Below are 19,785 nucleotides of genomic sequence, written 5' to 3' on the forward strand. Positions count from 1 at the left end.
AGGTAGCGCCGGGCGCACGTCAGCGTGTGCTTGGGCCAGGTTTCCATGGTTCTGTCGCCTCTTCCCGTGCGCGCTCGCCGCTCTGAGCCGGGGCCAGAGCAGAGTTTCTGTGGTTCTTTCCAGTCGTCTGTCCGGTTTCTCTGTCCCGTGGTACCCGGGTGCAGCATCGCAGACGGTTCCTGCTGGACGTGGTGTCTCTAGAGATGCCCCAGCTGGTGCTGGGCGCTCGGCGCGGCCCATGATGTCCCCACAGCTCCCAGGGCCTTTGGGAAGGAGCTGCTGGATTTCAGCTGTCTCTGCAGCGGCTTTTTCCAGCCAGAGCAGATTCATCAGCCTTGCAAATACCTGATGCCTTAGAAATCTCCTCTCCTAAATCTTCTTGCCTTCTACCTTTTTAGGAATTGATTCTGTCACTCTTAATTGTTTCAAAGAGGCTGATAATACTAAAAGCTGTCAATTGTCTTAAAATCCAAAGCATTGGCCTGAACTTTTAAAATGTTTTAATTGTTTCAAAGTCCTGCCTTTGCTGCATTTCTTCACCCACCCGAACTCATGCGGTGGCACCATCGCACGCCGAGTGACTAAATGCTTCGAGTCTAAATGGAACACAGGCTGGAAAACACCATCCCGAGGGAGCTGGAAGATCCTCCTGGCCGGCGACAGGAGGGACAACTAACGCTAATGGAGCGATTGATATGATCTGGGGTTGGTCTTCAGACTGAAGCAGAGCACTGGAAAACCTCTAGAAGATGAAGAAAGCTCTTTATTTAAAGGGTTTGTGATCAGTCGTGTGAGACCTGGGCCGGGTTCTCACCTTCCCAGGGTGGGATCGGCCCTGCTGATGGATGCGATCGACATGTAGGTCTCTTTCCCCACACATCCCCAACACCCTCCAAAAAATCAGCGTCGCCGAGAGCATCCTCAGGCGCTGCTGCGATGCTGCTCGTCATGCGCGGCGTCCTCCACGTGTTCCTCTTGCAACTTGTTTTAGGGCCAGCGTGCGGCTGGAGATTTTGTCCCTCAGTGTGACAGCGCTGCTGGGTGGCGCTTCGGTGTCAACCCAGGTGACGCGACTCGGAACACTTCGTGTCGTATCAACATTTAGATAAACCTGGCGGTGCTTTTTAGAAGCCGAGCGGCTTTCAAAGGGTTAAATGGAAACTGGAACGTTCTGCTGCTGCGTTTCCCGGGGTCCTCGGAAGAGCTCCGGTGGGAACGCTGCCCTTCCAGGCCGGGGCTTTTCCCTTCGGCGACATCTTGTTCTGTGGATGAATCACATCGCTCCTTCTACACTTGGTGCTGCAACTACAGCCTTCGAATCTCTCCAAAGAGAATATGAAATCTGCGTTTGCTCAGTGGTCGGAGAGGGGAGAAAAACCACTTTGCCTCCCAGTCTCCCTTTTTGTTAATTTTATTCAGAGGGGGAACAACCAAGGGGGTGGCAGAGGGGTAGGAGCAGTAGATGTGATTAAAGCTCCTGCCGAGTGGATCTGTGGGAGTGGAGTATCGACCTCTGAAAAATCAATGGCTGCTGCGGTAGCAACGCTGGCTGTTCCGCACGCTCTCCCGTTGCAGGAATGTAGTAAAGCCAGCGGCGCTTCCGTCTGCCGTCCTCTCTTTATTTTGTACCTGCTTTCAGACGAAGAACCGGACCCTCCTAGATTTACCGAGGTGGATTAGAACCGCAGCTTATTTTTGCAACTGGAGTGAAATTCGTGGTGAGGCAGCGAGCCCCTCCTCCCGCAGCCCCTTCCAACGCTCCTTTCCTGCAGTGCAGCTACAGCTCCTACCAGCTCCTCTACAGCCAGACGGCAAGAACGAGCTTTTCAGCTGCTTTTTGAGCGAGGAAACTGCACGAATCTCTCTGGCACATTCTAGTCCCCATCTTAGGTTTGCTGTTGTCAGCGCTGATGCCCGAGAGGAGCTTCAGGAAGGGAATATGGATTCCACGTAACAGAGGCTGATGCCGAGATGGTGTTGCCTTCCTGATAGTTGTTTCAGTGGGCAGGTGGTTTTCCCTTGAAGCAGGAAAGATATAGCGCCCATTTCCTTTACTGAAGGGCTGCTTGGGTGAGTAAGTGGCACTTCAGAGGTCCCGAATGTCCTTATGCTCAGTCTTGTAACCAGGATCCTTGGTTTTCCTCCACAAGGTTTTGCTACAGATCCCGAGACCTGTCCCGTTTCTGGTTGCTCACGTGTGGTCCTTGCTCAGATCAGAGGTTGAGCCTCCAGGGACGTATCCGAGGGGCCAAACACTCTGATTTCATTGCATCATTAAACCCCTTTGTTCCTTCTGCTGGCTGATCTTGTCCCATTTTGAAGGAAGATAGAAGAGGCGAGGCCGTGAGCTTAAAAAGCTTTAATGAAACATGGAAGTGTATTGTGCAGCTCGCGCCAGCGTGACACTGATCTCCCTTCTGGGCATCCCCCGGTTTTGGTGCCAGGAGAAAGGGATCTTGCCCTGTTAAACCAGGCTTTGCAGTGTCTTAGAGGTAAGAACCACATGGCATTGGGGGAGAGCTCTATATGGTCAAGAAGAAACCAGCTTGTGTTGCTAGGCTTTGGTTTTATTTGTCTTTAATCATCCTGGGTAGCTTGGGAATGTGGATGAACATGTTTCTCACACATACGTGAATCAATAACAGGTAAAATGGCAGCTTAAAAGTATTTATTTTTGGGGTTTTTTTTACCCTACTCCTCCCAAAGTGCGAGAGGGTGCAGAGCACACGGGAACAGAGCGTGAACAGGATCTTCCGCTCGCTTTACATTCCAGCAATGTTCAAGGTGTGGATGGAGGTTTTATTGGAGAGACATCCCGCACGCATCCTGCGTCCGTTGTCTCATCCAGCCCTTCCGTGCACCAGGAACGATGCTCATCTGGAAGGTGCTTTTGGTGCTGTAAAGGTTGACTTGGTGTCACCCGCACAATAACTGACGGTGGTTCTTCCTGGGACAACCTGTGTGTGCTGGGGACGGGACAGGACCTGCAATGCTACTTTGCCTTTGGAGCAGCACATTTTCAACGGGATTTCTGCTGTAGCTTGTGTTGCTCAGCTCCAGCTTCTGGTTTCTCCAGCGGAAGCAGTTCTGAAGCTCCAGGGGAGCGTGGTCAGGTCTCCAGGCCGCGTTGTGAAGCACCAGACGCAAGACTCCGTGGTCTGTAGCACAGGAGGAGGAACGAGCCTCTCAGTTTCCCAGAACAGCAGGGAGATCCTGGTTTGCCCATCAGCCATGTAAATTTTGCGATAGAGCAACCAAGGTATCTTGGGTGTGGAAATAAAGGGGAAGGAAAGGACAAGCTTGTGATCTTTAAGCCTTGAATAACCAAAGAAGAAACTGCAGAGAAAATGAAATACTAATAGAAAGCAGCTATTTCAGTTAGAAGCAGTAGAGAGGCTTTTTCCCTTTCAGAAAGAACTGGGGAATAAATGCAGCCGTTGTTGTCTTGCTCGTAGCATCTTTACGCACACAGCTGCCCTTGTGGCATTTATAAGCTCCACCACACGCCCGTCTCCAGGTCGTAATTTCCTCGAGCGCTGTCTGGTGATGTGGCAGAGCCCCCGATCCCCGTGCTCTCCATGCACATGGACACCGAGGACGGGCAGGGGAAGGGCCGGTCCCCACGGGGACACCCATTTGCGTTCTGGCTGGTCCTCCCGCTCTTCCAGCTTTGAATCTTCCCTCCTCTGGGATTTCATTGCCTTGATCTTAAAGTATTTCTCGTTGTTTCATCTCGGTGTTTGTTTAACAAACGAGCGCCGTATCAGATACAGCGAAATGGTGGCTCCTCTTTTCATCTCAAAGAAACCTTTGCTGTTTCCAGCGTGAACTAACCGGCTCCTGGTCCTGCCGGGACTTGCAACCTTTTCCCTGCAAGAGCTGAACTCCCCTGACCCTCCGTCGGGTACCAGATCGTGCGATTTCAGGTTTGTTGTGCTGCGATGAGAAGGCGCGAGCGGCCGAGTCCCGGTTTGCCGGCAGCACCGACGCACCACGCTGGCACCGGGCAGCCGATCGCAGCTGGAACGGTTATGGTGGCGGGGTCCCCGTGGGCTTCCCGCTATCGGGTCACATCCCAAAATAACACCGGGCAGTATTTCAAGTGAAGAAAAGCCCGGCTTTGGGGCTGCAGCCAGCCGGGAGTGTGAGATTCTGTGCGAAATAGTTGGAATCCCTCCAGCGTGGTTTTTTTTTTGATCTGCATGGCAGATGAGCAATAAAATGCATTTAAAAAAAACACATTGGAAACACGTGAGGAAATTCTCCAGCCCCTGACGTTTCCGTGGAGTTGGCAGAGTTAGCGCTGCCGGAGGAGGGGACGGGGGAGCCGTGTGTTCCAGGTCGTGTCCCGATGCTCGTGGGAGGCAAAACCAGCCCCCCGGCCCCTCCTCTTGGGCTTCATCCAGAACGCACCAGAGCTCCATTAGTCAATGAGCTTCTCTTTATTTTTATTAAAAGCATCTCTGCTCCCTCCATCCTTCAAACCAGAGAGAGACTGAGATTTTTTCGCTTTCCCCTTAGTTTTCGGGATGCAAAATCCGAGCTGGATGGCGTCCTGTAGGTTTAGTTGACAGACCAACACTGTGCCTGGATGGTTGGCATCCTGAGGAAATACCTCGGTAGGTGGAAAACAGCTCCTTACCCAAGAGCTGCTGGCGCTTTGGTGTTCGGTCCCTGCTTCTCTCTTCCCCTTGCAGGAGATTTGCTCCTGAGAAACCTCATCCTGCTGAGGAACAGGCTCAGAAAACACTGCTGGGAAACGACTTATTGTGTTATTATTTCCTACAACTTACAGATGAAAATCATTTTAGGAGTGACTTGATTTTTACGGTCCTGTTGCAGTTCACGTCCAACACCCGAGAAAGGTTGATGTGTGGTTCGCTTTTCACTCATTTCAGCTGATGATCTGAGATGATGCGTAGGGCTCGGAGGCGGTTTTTCCGCCGTGAGCTCCGCGATGGTATGTTAGCAATGCAGAGGGGCCCTCGCTCGCATGTCGAAAGCAACCCTGTATTAACCCGCTTAATTAAAACGGAATGTTTTTAAATGACTTGCAGCGCTTCGCTTCGGCTTTGATGCATCGGCAAGGTCGAAGACATCAGCTTTAAAGATCGTTATCTAGTTACTTAAGGAGTTAATTTCCAAACAGTTTTTAACGTTGCTTCGTTTTCTGTCTTGCAGATATTTCGTGCCTGATGTTACCAACCCATAACCTCTTAGTTTGCCCCGTTTGTCTATGAGTGGCGCTCATACCGTGTAGCAAACAGTGACCTCCTCAAATCCTGGAGGCAAAACCTCCTGTTTTACCTCTGGGAGAAGCCTGTCGCTTGTACTGATAACAGAAGGAAGTTTTCACATCTTGCTCCATATCTGCCCTTCCATGCTGCTATTTTGTCTCCGTTGTACATTTATAATGCGTTTTATTTTTCCTTAGAGCCTAAAAATCTCTCATTTAAGCAGCTGTAGGTTCTGCCCCACTGGTGTGAAGGTTTAACCGCTCTGAGCTCGTGGTGCTGGGGATTTGAAAGCCGCGCATGGTTTTGGCCTCCAGCTCCGTTTCGGTGATAGGAAAACACCGTTTGGGTGCATTTGGTGATTCAGACTAAAAGAACCGTAATGTACTTAAGGGAAATAGCAGTATTTCCAGCCAATTTTAGACCGGACTGAACTGACTTGTGGACATTCTGATGCCTTCGCTGACTTAGGGGATAGAGACGTGTGTCTTGTAGAGGTGGCTGAAATTAGTGAGTGCTGGGGAGGAGCGCTTTGCTTTTGTTTGTTTGTGTTGGTCGATGCTTTTTAATGCACAATTTTGGAAATACCGTCTCTTTCCTCCCACTTAGATGGTTTCCACAGGGGGAATGTGGGTTTGTCAAAGTCATCCGGGGGCAAAAAACCCACGTAGCGGCATAAAGGAGCAAGATATTACAACAGGAAGGTAGCGAAAATGGCGAGAGCTCTTAGACGCTATTTTTAGGCTTTTTGTGCCGTTTTTTGAAATAAAACAAAGCTGTGTTGGTTTTCTTTCTCAGGAAGGTTATACTCCAGCAGTAATCAGTGCACCGATGGGGCTGCTGTGCGGGAGATGCTCTCAGACAGGAGCGGTAATGCACAGGGAGGATGGACACACCGTGCACTAAGTCGTCCCACCAAGCGACTGGTGTTTGCAGCTCAAATTGGGCATTTGCCAGCATTTGTTAGAAGCATTTTGATCAAATTCTGCTATTAAATAGATCACATTGCCCTGGTGCAGCCAACAACCGAGTGTCAGGCCCAGCTCGCCCCTTTAGTCCTTCTGAACGTCACTGTCCATCCAACAAGCGTGAGGAGGTGGTTGGGGATCTCCTGGCTTTTATTCCTCCGTAACCCCAGTTTTCCACATCCTGGGGTGCGGTGACGTGCTGTTCTCCAGCTTAGATGCTGGGACGTGCCATCAGCGCCTTTTCTCACATTACCTACCAGACAGGACTTGTTTAAGTGTTGTGGAAGCTCTTAAGTTGCTAAGTTAGCGCTACCCTGTGTCCAAGGTCCTCCCGCACCGCACAGGGCTGGGGATACGTTACCAAACTGCTGCTAAACGAGCCGTTTTCCACTCAGCGTGAACAACACCAAGGCGTCCAAGTTATTCATCAGTTGGCTCGGCCTTTCCGCGCGGTGTTTTAAACGGGGCCGGCTCCGTTCGCACCGTCCAGCTGAATGCTGCGCACAGGGAATTGGTCCGAAACGCCTTCGGGGCTCAGTTTGGACACTCTGAGACAGGTTGGGTCGCTCGGAAAGATTCGCAAAGGAGGGCTGAAGCCCTGGTGAGCTTTGCTCCTTCGATCCTTCGCATCTCTGGCAGAGATTTTACAAGTTACAACTTCCCAGCTTCCCAAAGTGCCACCGCTCACTCCGTCTTGGACTGTTACTCATTCACTCGGGGCCAAGCCTGAATAATTGATGCACCTGGTTATCAAGCAGCTCGTGCAGTTGTGAACGTTGGATCTGCTCATCGTCTTCTTGGAAGCGTCCCCAGTTTTCGGGCTTGCCAGCTGATTTTTGGTGCCGTTGCTTTGCAGTCGCTACTGTGGCAATTGGAGGTTTCAGCTTTTCATGCTTTTCATGTTTTCAAGGGTGTTTTCCGGCCTTGCCTTCAAGAAAAGCTGAACTTCACAGGCCGATATTGTAACTGCTAATTTTTGCTATCTTTGAAGAAAGGGAAGAGGGAACCCTGAAGAGTATTTTATGGTTTTCTTTTAAATCTCTGTTTAGTTTGTTTTTATCCATCTCCAGTGAGTCGTTTCCCAGCTCGTATGAGGTTTATGAATTAATTATGGCGAGGCAGGAGTTTTGTCTTTCAGAGCCACGTTTCTCTTCCAAGCCGCGATCGCATGGACCGTCTCCTCTGTTTGCAGTTTTACGAGTGCTATCGATGTTGTTCTTTAAGTCCTCGCCTCTAAACTGAATTAAAAGCAGCAAGTAGAATTAGCCCGTTGTTTGGACCATCAGCAAGCGCTGAGCAAACCAGCTGGGGAACTCTCGGGTTCAGAGACAGGCAGCGGGATAAGACACATTTGGCAGTTCCCTCAGCCTGCAACATCCTTCGCTCCTGACAATAACTTGAACCGAGGTCATTGATTCCTATTTGTAGCGCGCCTGAGGGAGAAACGCACTCTTCCTTAGCGGTGTGTGAGAGAACGGCCCCGTGTCTTTTGATCCTTGCCTGACGTGTTTCTCTGTGTATTGCAGGACCTGTCTGGTTCAATAGATGATCTCCCCATGGGTACAGAAGGAGCCCTGAGTCCTGGAGTGAGCACGTCAGGGATTTCCAGCAGTCAAGGAGAGCAGAGTAACCCAGCTCAGTCTCCTTTCTCTCCACATACCTCTCCTCACCTGCCAGGCATCAGAGGACCCTCCCCATCCCCAGTTGGATCTCCTGCGAGCGTTGCTCAGTCCCGCTCTGGTCCGCTCTCCCCGGCCGCGGTTCCAGGTAACGCCGCTCGCGTCCACCCCTCGCTGGGGCTGCAGCTGGAGGGGGAGTTAGAACAGCCAGTGGGGAGGAATCGGCCAGTGCCAGCGCTGTGTGGTTATTGAGGTCTTGTGAGCTCATTTGTTTCCTTTAAAACGTCTGTAACTTTTCAAGGATGGGTGGGACGGCTGGTAAACCAGCGAGTGTCATTTTGTTAATGTGACTGATCTTGCTTTTGTTTTTCTTCACTGTGGTTAAATGTGGTCTTCTCCTCAAGTTGTTTGTAGTTCTGGTGTTTAATACTCTTGTATCCTGGGGTTTGTGGTCTGCAATTTTGGTGATTAACCGCTTTCCTTTTTGTGGTTTTAGGCAATCAGATGCCGCCCCGACCGCCCAGTGGCCAGTCGGACAGTATCATGCATCCTTCCATGAACCAGTCGAGCATAGCGCAAGATCGAGGTGCGTGACATGAGTTAAAACAGTCAATTGCAAAGCTAGATGCGTCGGTAAAAATTACCTGGCCTGATTACACGGTTTCTGTGGCGAAATAGCATTTAAAAGCTGCCCCAGGTTTATAAGCTGCAAGTGTTCGGGCACCTTCCAGTCAATTCAGCTGTTGCTGGTTGTTTGGCGTCTTAATGTTCCGTCCAAGTGAGTAGTTTGGCTCGTAAGATGTTTTCTCTGGCTTTTGACACGCTTCCCTGGGAATGTGGCTTGCCCAAGGCCCATGACCTCAAGCTTCAGAACGAGGGGTGCTCGCAACGGTACTGCGTTCCCTTTCCACCTAAGAGAATAAGGTTGGCGTGGGTGAAGATGCATGTAGAGTTTCAGCTCTCATGGCTGAAGGAATATGGTTTTCACCCTGAGAAAACAAAACCAAGCAAACAAAAGCCAACAAGAAGCTCTTAGGATTGGTACTGTCTACTGTTGTGACACCAAGTTTTGTTGTGTTTTTCTGGCTAAAACAGGAAATTGGATCTGTTATCTTAGCAGATAACACAGGCTCCTCAATAGCAACCGCTGTAAAATCTGTCTGGGCTGTTGCTGGAAGGATTTTGTTGGTGGATCTGGGGGGTTGCTCTTACCCGAGAACACGTGTGTCCAGTGGCACCCCTGGATGCTTTGCACTAATAATTGTCTTCTCCGCTCACTGGGCGACCAGGTTACATGCAGAGGAACCCGCAGATGCCCCAGTACAGCTCCCCCCAGCCCGGCTCAGCCTTATCTCCCCGCCAGTCATCCGGAGGACAGATGCACGCCGGGATGGGGCCGTACCAGCAGAACTCCATGGGCAGCTACGGACCCCAGGGTGGGCAGTATGGACCTCAAGGTGAGTTCACCAGCGTGGGAACTGAGCTCAGCAAATACACGGGGGCTCGCTCTGTTGTAACATCTCGACGTTGAGAACTGGTTTTATTTTTCCACTCTGAATGTCCTGATAATACAAACCAGTGTGCTGGTTACGAGCTGGAAGGAGCTGTGCTCTGTTCATGTTGAGATCCATGAAATATGTTGCTTTCAGGGCTAGTTATAAATGTAGGGTCCTTCCTCATTTAAAAATACATAGGTTATGCATCCACTGTAATAGAGAAAGGTCAGTTCTCCTTGGAGAGGAAGAAAACGTTTTGGAAAGGGTTAAATGAGATTTCTGCCTCCTATCCTGGACCGTTTAGCTCACTGTGCTCGGTTGAGGTTTGGGAGAGTTTCAGGCAGCTTTTGAATCGATGTTATTACTTGGCTACGTCAAAACACATTTTATGTGGCTTATATCCAAGTTCTTTGACTTTTTGTTGAGGTGTTAACACTCCCCCTCATCTCTGTTAGTGATCTTTAAATATTTGCTGATAGAAGATTTTTATGGTGATTCATAAACTAGTTGAACGATGTTGTATTCCCCTCTCGTTTTTTATCTCCTCAGGAGGTTATCCAAGGCAGCCAAACTACAACGCGATGTCCAACGCCAACTACCCCAGCCCAGGAATGGGGGGCAGCATGAACCCCATGGGTGCCGGGAGCCAGATGCATGGGCAGAGCGGCGTGCCACCCTACAGCGGCCTTCCTCCCGGGAGGATGAGCCACGGCGCCATGGGGAACAGACCCTACGGGCCCAACATGGCCAACATGCCCCCGCAGGTGGGGTCGGGGATGTGTCCCCCCCCAGGCGGCATGAACCGCAAAGCACAAGAAGCGGCTGCTGCCGCCATGCACGCGGCTGCCAACTCCATCCAGAACAGGTGAGGAGGGAGATTTGCCCTTGGTAAAGGTCCCCGTATCGGAGCTGGGTGTCAAAGCTGTTTATCCTGCCCCTCTGCTCTGCCCTGGGGAGACCACACCTGGAATATTGTGTCCAGTGGTGGCCCCTCAGTTCCAGCAGGACAGGGAACTGCTGGAGAGAGTCCAGCGCAGCCACCAAGATGCTGAAGGGAGTGGAGCATCTCCCGTGTGAGGAAAGGCTGAGGGAGCTGGGGCTCTGGAGCTGGACAAGAGGAGACTGAGGGGGGACTCATTCCTGGGGATCAATATGGAAAGGGGGAGTGTCAGGAGGATGGAGCCAGGCTCTTCTGGTGACAACCAGGGACAGGACAAGGGGCAATGGGGGCAAACTGGAACACAGGAGGTTCCGCTTAAATTTGAGAAGAAACTTGTTGGGGTGAGGGTGGCAGAGCCTGGCCCAGGCTGCCCAGGGGGTTGTGGAGTCTCCTTCTGTGCAGACATTCCAACCCGCCTGGACACCTTCCTGTGTAACCTCATCTGGGTGTTCCTGCTCCATGGGGGGATTGCACTGGATGAGCTTTCCAGGGCCCTTCAACCCCTCACATTCTGTCGTTCTGTAACCCAGTGCTGGGTTAATACTGAACACACACATCACTGAAAATGTGCCATTTTTGGAGACTTTTTCATCCATCTTCAGTGTTAAAAAAGAAAGCGTAAAGCTTGGACAAGCAGTGTGTTGGAATACATCATCAGTGACGTGCTTAGGGAATTTTTAATATTCATAGGTGGAATCCGTTGAACTCTGAGATCCCTTCAGTTGTTTTCGCTCTGTGGTCTTTGTTACATGGGTGATTTAAAAGACGCGGCGTGTGTGGTAAAGCCCATAAATCTGCCAGACAGCCGTCCAGCTGCATTTGTCTGAACCACGGCATTGCTTGTCCGGCGTAATGAACTTCTTCCTTTTACGGCCTCGATGAGCAGCTGTGGGAACGGGAGCTGGAATTCAGCGCTGAACTTTGCAACTGTTTGCTGTGGTTGAGTTTTTGGTTTTTTAATTGCACATTTCAGAGTAGGTGCATGTGGCTCCCCACAATGCCACGAGAGCCTCCAACTTGCTTATAAATTGGGTTCCCCTAGTAAAGCTGTTAGATACAGTTGTCGTTTGGCTGGGCATTGTGCTCTTTATCCTGATTTAAGGGCCATTTCTGCAGTGCGCTGTCTGATGGTACCTGTGACCGCCAAGAGGTCAAGTTCCCAACACAAATAAATCATAGAATCGTTCTATGAATAAAGACACCAAAGCTTGTCCCTTTGAGGAACGAGCTTGAGCGGCGGTTGTGTATGAGGTTTTCTGATACATGTAAAATAATGTCGCTTGTGCAGGTAACAAAAAGGAAAGAAAGATCATTAAAGGTGGCTGCAGCACTGCCCTGTTCATCTATACAAATAATGTATTCTCCCTTAAATACACAGGGCTGCAGCATTTGCAGATCGTTCTTGTAAAGGTGACTTAACTGAAAGCAAGTTCAGTTTGGGGATGGAGTGGAACGAGATGAAGGGTGGAAACGCTCAGAACTGAAGTCTCTCTTTCAAAATGGTTTGCGTCCCCTTTGCTTTTGAGAATGAGACTTTGGTGCGAGCGTAGCTGGGCTTTAAAAGAGCATCTGATCTTTGGTCTTTTGCTGGAAAAGTGAGCTGGAGAAAGTCACCTTATTCCTTTTGTAGGAGGTTTCTTGTAGCAAACCTGCTTTGTTAGAGGACAAGATCTCAATCTTTAGTATCTGGACTAAGCGTCTGTTTCTTCCTTGCCTTCTCTAGGCCTCCTGGTTATCCCAACATGAACCAAGGGGGAATGATGGGCACTGGACCTCCGTACGGACAGGGAATTAACAGTATGGCTGGGATGATAAACCCCCAGGGCCCACCCTATCCCATGGGTGGGAATATGGCGAACAACTCTGCAGGTAAGGCAGGGCTGGCTGTTGGGCATTTCATCGATTTTTCAATCCATAACGATGAAATCGGCCTTAAAATCCTCTTTTTAACTTCCTAGGGATGGCAGCAAGCCCTGAGATGATGGGACTTGCAGATGTCAAACTAACGCCTGCGACTAAAATGAACAATAAGGCAGATGGGACGCCAAAAGCAGAATCCAAGTCAAAGGTAAAATGTAGCAGCAGCTGTTTTTGTGATACCTGTGTCAACACTTGCCTGGCATTGATTTGAGCCAAGTGGAGGTCTAATATAAAGCTGTTCTCAACGTTTAACAGCAGAACTTGGAACTCTTACCTGGCTGCTTTTTTGAAAGCACCGTGGATGTGACCGGGCTGGTTTTGTGCTGCTCAGTCCTGATATCTCTTTCTTTCTCCCAGAAGTCCAGCTCCTCTACTACGACCAACGAGAAGATCACCAAACTCTACGAGCTGGGCGGGGAGCCCGAGAGGAAGATCTGGGTAGATCGTTACCTGGCCTTCACCGAAGAGAAGGCCATGGGCATGACCAACCTGCCGGCCGTGGGCAGGAAACCCTTGGACCTTTACCGACTCTACGTCTCCGTGAAGGAGATCGGAGGATTGACTCAGGTGGGTGTCGGGCTGTTTGCGTTCAGCGCTGCCCACAGTCGCGAGTCGATAGGCGACACAATTCAGAGTTAGATTTGTAGCTAGAGGTAAGCTGCGCCTTTCCATTTAGCTGTGTTTCTTTTTTAAATAACGCTTATAAACCCTAGCAGCCTTTAAGCGAGCCAGACATCTGCTCTGCTGTTGTCTGCTTGAAAACAGTCTGCGGTGAGGTTCGAGTCCTTTTTCTCCCTGTTTTGTCCAGCGCAAAGATGAGTGACACTGTCTTTGTCCTCGCATCTGGCTGTCAACTGACCTCGTGGTTCATTTGCTTTGCAATCTGTCCCAATTTGAAAAGTTTTCTCTAGTTTTTGGGTTTGAACGCAATTATATCTGATGTGCTTAGCCCTTCTCGCATCCTTGTTTCAGCTGAGAAGTGTTGATTTCTCCCCAGAAAACTTCTTGGAGGGAGAAATAGATTTGGAGTTCAGAGCCTCTTGTTTGGTTGTGCAGGTCAACAAAAACAAGAAATGGCGCGAGCTGGCCACAAATCTCAACGTGGGCACGTCCAGCAGCGCAGCGAGCTCTCTGAAGAAGCAGTACATCCAGTGTCTGTACGCCTTCGAGTGCAAGATTGAGCGAGGTGAAGACCCTCCTCCGGATATCTTTGCAGCTGCCGATTCAAAGAAGTCTCAGACTAAGATACAGCCTCCGTCTCCAGGTGAGTTTAGGCGCAGGTTTAAGGTGTGCAATTAATGTTTTAACCAGAGAATCTCTGTGGAGAATAACTTCACAGTTTGGGAATCGAGTGGGATGTATTGAAGCCCCGTGATTTGGATGAAGGGCTGTGTCATCCCACAGACACACGTGCTTTGCTCTCCTCGCAAACTTTATAACCCGTTGGCACAGGCCTGCGCTTCATTTCAGCCTGTTCTGTCAAATGAACTTCTGCGAAACTTTGTGAGTGCTGAGGATTGCGCTGCCTCGTTCTGCGTTAACGCTTTTTGAGGCTGCAGAGCATCCAAAGCCCATCCTGGGCAATCGTCTGGGTCGAGCTCTTGGTGCTGGAGCTGTTTTCCTTGCAGCGTGCGCTCATAACCCGCAAAAAATCCAAAGGGTGTGCAGAAAGGCCGTGGCTGGAGCCGACTGGGTTTTGCCTCGTGGGCACTTGGCACGGGCTTCCTGCAAACCTCCTTGGGTTCCTGCTCGCAAACTGCAGCGTGTCCCCGGGGAGGCGTAATCAGTCTGTCGTTGGGTTTTAATTCCCAGAGCGTGGAACTGGCCCGGCTCCAACTGTGTGTAAATTTGTGAGTGGGAGGGACGGCAGGGGGTGGGGACAAACACCAAATGGCAGCGACGCGGGGAACGTCTCGAGGCCTCTTCCTGCCGATTTCAGCCTCGCGAACCCAGGCGAGGGGTGGATTCCTGGGGGAGGCGAGCGGAGCTGAACCGCCGCTGATGAGCGAAGGGGAGCGGCGGGGAGGGCCCGTGAATGAAACTCCCCGCTGAGCTCGTCTCGGCCGTTCCTGCTCCGGAGCCCTCCCCGGCCGGGAGGGCGTCGCGCAGCACGGGACAGGGTGCCAGGAAGGTGGGGTGTAAACAAACATGCCCTGGATGTGACCTCGGAGGATTTTAATGAATAGCTGAAATGAGTCATCAACCAGCAGGGCTGAAGCTGAGGGATATCGGGTGCTGGGGATGGTAACTAATGGAAACATTAATTAAGAGTTCAGCTCTTGCCAGCTGCGGGGAGCAGATGAACCTGCGAGCTGTGGCAGCGATGCCGGGGCAGGGGAGCGCTCCTGGAGCTGCCGGCACAGCTGCACCGCACATGACGGCCGGGCTTTCTGATGAAAGCTCGCTGTAGCGTAAAGCAGCCCGCGCAGAGCCGGGGAACTTGCTGGACGGGTTTTGTTGTTCAGTGAAAGATCCAGCATCTCCGGCATTCCCTGTTCCAGGAATTCTTGGGAGTGGTGCTTGAATTAACCTGTGTGAATTAACTCCTGTTGAAGGGCAGAGCAGACAGAGGAGCCTCATGCAGAGTGACTTCAGCTCACATCCTGGAGTTTCCATCCCTAAAAGGATTGGGAGACTTGAAGGAGAGGGCTCAAAGCTGCCTTCTTTCCGGGTAGAAAGGGAATGTGAAGGTGATGGGCCCATGGTTGTCACTTGGCAAGAAGGACCGTGTTCTGTGTTGCGTGGTGCGCTGTAGAGCATCAGCCTGGGCAACACCAGACAGTGGTTGGCTCCATATGTAAAAGGGAAAGTGGTTAACAGTGAAGGTGTGATGAAAACGAACGTATCCTCCCAGCTTTGTGTTACTGTACTTGTTTCTCCTGGGAAGTCTGGCCCAGTAGGTCCTTGCAGTGTTGAGTTCCTTGCACCTTCTTGGCCGTTCCATCTGTCTCTTTCTTGAAGGACTGTTTGCTCTCCTTGGGGCTGATGTTCTGGGGAGGTTCTGGGTTGCATCTCTACTGTACAAAGCTGCTCACACCACATGCTCACACCCACTGTTCTTGCAGCGGGTTCAGGCTCAATGCAGGGACCTCAGACACCTCAGTCCACCAGCAGCTCCATGGCAGAAGGAGGAGACCTGAAGCCACCAACTCCAGCGTCTACGCCACACAGCCAGATGCCCCCTTTGCCAGGCATCAGGTATGAAACCATCACCCCCTCCTCCGCTCTGCTGGGGACAGCGGGACCGTGAGGTTGCGTCTGGGTCGCTGCCACCACCCGTGGCTGTTTTGGTGGAGCTCTGTGCCTTTGCTCCTGTATTAACAGCTCACGGTAGCGTCATTGACTCTGCATCTGTGTGCGAATAATCGTTACTTTTGGGATTGGGGTTGAGGACAGTATTGCGGAAGGGCAGTTCGTGGCTATGTTGGAGGATCATAACTGTGGTCCTTCTGGGGAACAGCAACACCTGAGAGGGAACGTGTGGGGAAAAGTATCCCAAGGAGCATCGTGGGCCTCTCTCATTCTGTGTTTGTGGTTTTTGGGTTTTCTTATCCAGGAGTAACTCAGTGGGCCTTCAGGATGCCTTTGCAGATGGCAGTGATCCTACGTTCCAGAAGCGGAACTCCATGACTCCAAATCCAGGGTACCAGCCCAGCATGAATACCTCTGACATGATGGGTCGCATGTCTTACGAGCCAAATAAAGATCCTTACAGCAGTATGAGGAAAGGTGAGCAGGTCCCCGTGTGCTCCGGCCCCTTTTTCCCTTGAGCACTGATCCCTGTGTCTGGCCATGTGCTGTGGGAGACCTTCTGCTCACTTTTCTTCCCCACAAGATGGGATGTATCTTTGTAATGCAGAGGTAAACGTGCTTATTAGTTTTCGTTTCGATATTTCAGCTCCGGGAAGCGATCCCTTCATGTCCTCAGGGCAGGGCCCCAACAGTGGTATGGGTGACCCTTACAACCGTGCTGCAGGTCCGGGGATGGGTAACATGGCCATGGGACAGCGGCAACACTATTCCTACGGAGCTCCTTACGACAGAGTCAGGTGCGTATTGAACTAGGGGAGACCCTGATTTGCTTGAATTATTTTCATTATTATGATTTTTCTGACCACATTATTTCCGTTGGATGAGCAAGCGTGAAACGTGGGGGTTTTGTGTTTGCTCCCATGTAGGACGGAGCCCGGGATGGGACCCGAGGGCAACTTAGCAACTGGAACCCCGCAGCCCAACATCATGCCTTCCACCCCCGAGTCGGGGATGTACTCCCCCAGCCGCTACCCCCAACAGCAGCAGCAGCAGCAAAGGTCTGTCCGGGTGTTGCCACAACCAGCTCTTCCCAATTTCAAGAGCTCTGGGACTGGGAAAGTGAAACGTGCGTCGTATCAGATGAGTAACGCCTCTGTTTTTCCTCCAGACATGATTCCTATGGCAATCAATTCTCCACTCAAGGCACATCCTCGGGCACCCCCTTCCCCAGCCAGCAAACTACCATGTACCAACAGCAACAGCAGGTAAGTCATCGGGACGTTTCTGATTTGACTGGGACAAAATAGCTTTATGTGTGAAATTTGTAAAAGGAGCAGGATGGAAACTCTTCTCACCGTGTGTTTGCTTAATGAATGTGTAGAATTAAGTACCTTGTACAGGAAACTTCTTTTTTCCCAGTTTGCAAATAGTTTTAATAAGTTTTAATTAGCGTTTCCACTGTTGCGTTAGCAGAACAATGTTTGAGAATGGCAGTTGTGCAGTTTGCAGACGCGCATGCTCTGGGCGGGCAGCAGGAGATCAGGAAGCTTTAGTGGGCTTCTCTGGAACTTTCTGCATCCCATCGTGTTTCTGTAACCCTTCTGGTGCAAGTGATTGCGCGGCTTTGTTTGGAGTGAGTCTTTGGGCGTGCTGGGAGCTGTTTCAGGTGGATCGTTGTGCACAACCCAGGGGTTTTTTTGTCTTTGCCTCCCTGAGCCCACACACAGAGGCTCCAGACCTGCCTCCTACTCCTCGTTCTCAAAACCAGCAGGTTTGTTTCAGGACAGAGTTTGAACGAACATATATCTCCTTCCATAATCCTTATATATGACTTGCTCTTTGTATCAGTGCCAAGACCCATAACGTTTTCCTGATAATTTTGAGTCCTGGTTTAGGGGAGTATAGAGAGGGCACTCGCTCAGCTGTGCTAAGAATAATTCCAACTGCTCTGCACTTTGGCTCTGCAACCAGAGCCACGGGGCCCGGAGCCAAGAGTTCGAGTTACTCTGGTACTTGTCATCTTGGAAGCCCTAGAGCTCCATCTGAAGCCAGTCGTGACCACGGAGCTTCTGAACGGATAGAGTGAGCTTGGCTTTTAATTTTGTCTTGCCAATTGAGCGTTTTCTACGTTTGCACTCAAGTAGAGGGGCAAATAGTTTTTGCTCCTTTCAGTGAAGTGTTTTGAAATCTACAGGAAAGGAAGCGCATTAGTTTTTAGTGCGTCTTGTTTAATGCTTCAGCAAAAAACCTCTGTTTTCTGGGAAATGTATATAAGAGAAATAGGGTCTGATAAAATACTTGGATGTGGAAGGAAACAAGCACCTGTGCCCAGTTTGGTTTGTGGTGGATGTACAGCGGAGCTGAGTGTTTTCTGCAGGAAAGTCCTTTCTGTGGGCAGACTCCTGCCCCCATGCATCCTCAGAACCCGCAAGGAAACTGCCCAGCCAGCCGCAAGGAGTTGGTGTTGGCTTCTGAAACAGAGACCGATCCAGCTTTGTGAAGAAGCAAGAAAAGTCTCGCCCTCTTACAGGCCACACTGTGAGCCTTGTCCTCTGGCTCTCAGTGGCTCTACCCGCTGAGGTTTGGGTTCCTCATTTCTAAGTAATCTCATATCGTCGTTGCTTTTGTTTTCCCCATAGAATTACAAGCGAGCCATGGACAGCACCTACGGCCCACCCGCGAAGCGACACGAAGGGGAGATGTACAACGTCCCGTACAGCGCTGGGCAGGGCCAGACGCAGCAGCAGCTGCCGCCAGCGCAGTCCCAGCAGCCCAGCCAGCAGCAGACGGCTCAGCCGTCCCCCCAGCAGGACCTGTACAACCAGTACGGGAGCACGTACCCCGCCGCTGACCGCCGAGCCGCTGGGGGACCGCAGAACCAGTTCCCCTTCCAGTTTGGCAGAGACAGGGTCTCTGCTCCCCCGGGCTCCAACGCTCAGCAGAACATGCCCCCTCAGATGATGGGGGGTCCTATCCAGTCGGCTCCAGAGGGTCCGCAGCAAGGCGCCATGTGGCAGGGGCGCAATGAGATCGGGTACAGCTATCCGAACCGGCAGAGCGCCGGCTCCGCACCCCAAGGACCCGCGTATCACGGAGTGACTCGAACAGACGAAATTCTGCATTCAGACCAGAGGGTCAACCACGAGGGACCGTGGCCATCCCACGGGAACCGGCAACCTCCTTACGGTCCCTCTGCCACCGTGCCCCCCATGACAAGGCCCCCCCAGTCTAACTACCAGGCCCCCCCTAGCATGCAGAATCACATTCCTCAGGTATCCAGCCCAGCACCTCTGCCCAGACCTCTGGAGAACCGCACTTCTCCCAGTAAATCTGCGTTCATGCACTCGGGGATGAAAATGCAGAAGGCGGGACCGCCCGTCCCCGCCTCGCACATCACACCAGCAGCTGTACAGCCGCCCATGATCCGACGAGACATCACCTTCCCTCCGGGATCCGTAGAAGCTACGCAGCCTGTGTTGAAGCAGAGGAGACGGCTGACGGCAAAAGATATCGGTAAGAGGAAACTCCTGCTCTTCTCCTTGTGCCTGGCGAGGGGATGGTGTTGCCATTGCCCTTCGGTTCGCTGCTGCCAAGCGGAACGGCTCCGCTGGCTTTGCAAGAATTGTATTTTTGCAGGTTAGTTGTGTTTTCAGGTGTAATTTTGGTGTTGTTTGTGGAGAGATTGCTGGTACAGGCAGCCTGTGCATCATCTTAAACAGGCTCTGCTCTTTGTGGGTCCAGAAGAGCGGTCTCAAGTATCTCCTTTTTGTTTTGAAACTCCAGGAGCTGGAAGTATCATGTGTTTATGTTACAGGAACTCCTGAAGCCTGGAGAGTGATGATGTCTCTGAAGTCTGGGCTGCTCGCTGAAAGTACGTGGGCCTTAGATACCATAAACATCCTGCTCTATGATGACAACAGCATCATGACCTTCAACCTCAGCCAGGTGGGTGCAGATGCTCTCTTTGAAGTGCTAATTTTGGAGGGTTTTCTGTCAGCGAGAGAGCAACAAGCAGCTCGTGCCCTTGTAGGGCTGGAGTCCAGACACCCCGTACCTGCGGAGCACAGGCTCTGGGCAGCTGTGCGCTGATTATTCTTTGGTCTGTGTAATTCAGATGTTTGTTGGTGTGCAAGCACGTGTGTGCTCCTCTGGTGAGACGTGTTACCTCTGTAACAGGGGAAGAGAATGGCAATAGGGAGGCCGTGAAGGATTTTGAGCGAGGGTGCTGTGAGCGGCTGCCGGCGCTTGGGGTGTTGGTGGCGTCCGTTCAGCTCTGGCTCTGTCCTTCCCGATCGGAGCTTCCCAGCGAGCTGCCACCTGCGGCTCTTGTGAGAACCGCTTGCTAATACTGCTCAT

General features: G+C 51.4%; 1 protein-coding gene across 3 annotated transcripts in view; it reads left to right on the top strand.

Annotated features, from left to right (window-relative positions):
* Positions 1–19,785, top strand: part of ARID1A (AT-rich interaction domain 1A) — a 54,415-nt gene that overhangs the window by 31,246 nt on the left and 3,384 nt on the right. For 2 of the 3 annotated variants that reach the window (XM_065041782.1, XM_065041780.1), the window contains 15 exons: positions 7,729–7,969; positions 8,318–8,407; positions 9,111–9,278; positions 9,867–10,182; positions 11,981–12,126; positions 12,216–12,325; positions 12,535–12,744; positions 13,234–13,441; positions 15,243–15,375; positions 15,734–15,906; positions 16,076–16,226; positions 16,356–16,487; positions 16,598–16,694; positions 18,069–18,942; positions 19,244–19,374. In XM_065041782.1, the coding sequence (XP_064897854.1) occupies positions 7,729–7,969; positions 8,318–8,407; positions 9,111–9,278; positions 9,867–10,182; positions 11,981–12,126; positions 12,216–12,325; positions 12,535–12,744; positions 13,234–13,441; positions 15,243–15,375; positions 15,734–15,906; positions 16,076–16,226; positions 16,356–16,487; positions 16,598–16,694; positions 18,069–18,942; positions 19,244–19,374 (3,180 nt within the window). The remainder of the gene's footprint in view (positions 1–7,728; positions 7,970–8,317; positions 8,408–9,110; positions 9,279–9,866; positions 10,183–11,980; positions 12,127–12,215; positions 12,326–12,534; positions 12,745–13,233; positions 13,442–15,242; positions 15,376–15,733; positions 15,907–16,075; positions 16,227–16,355; positions 16,488–16,597; positions 16,695–18,068; positions 18,943–19,243; positions 19,375–19,785) is intronic. The other variant, XM_065041781.1, reaches the window with a different exon arrangement.

Source organism: Columba livia, chromosome 26, assembly GCF_036013475.1.
Source record: "Columba livia isolate bColLiv1 breed racing homer chromosome 26, bColLiv1.pat.W.v2, whole genome shotgun sequence".
In the NCBI taxonomy this organism is placed as follows: Eukaryota; Metazoa; Chordata; class Aves; order Columbiformes; family Columbidae; genus Columba; species Columba livia.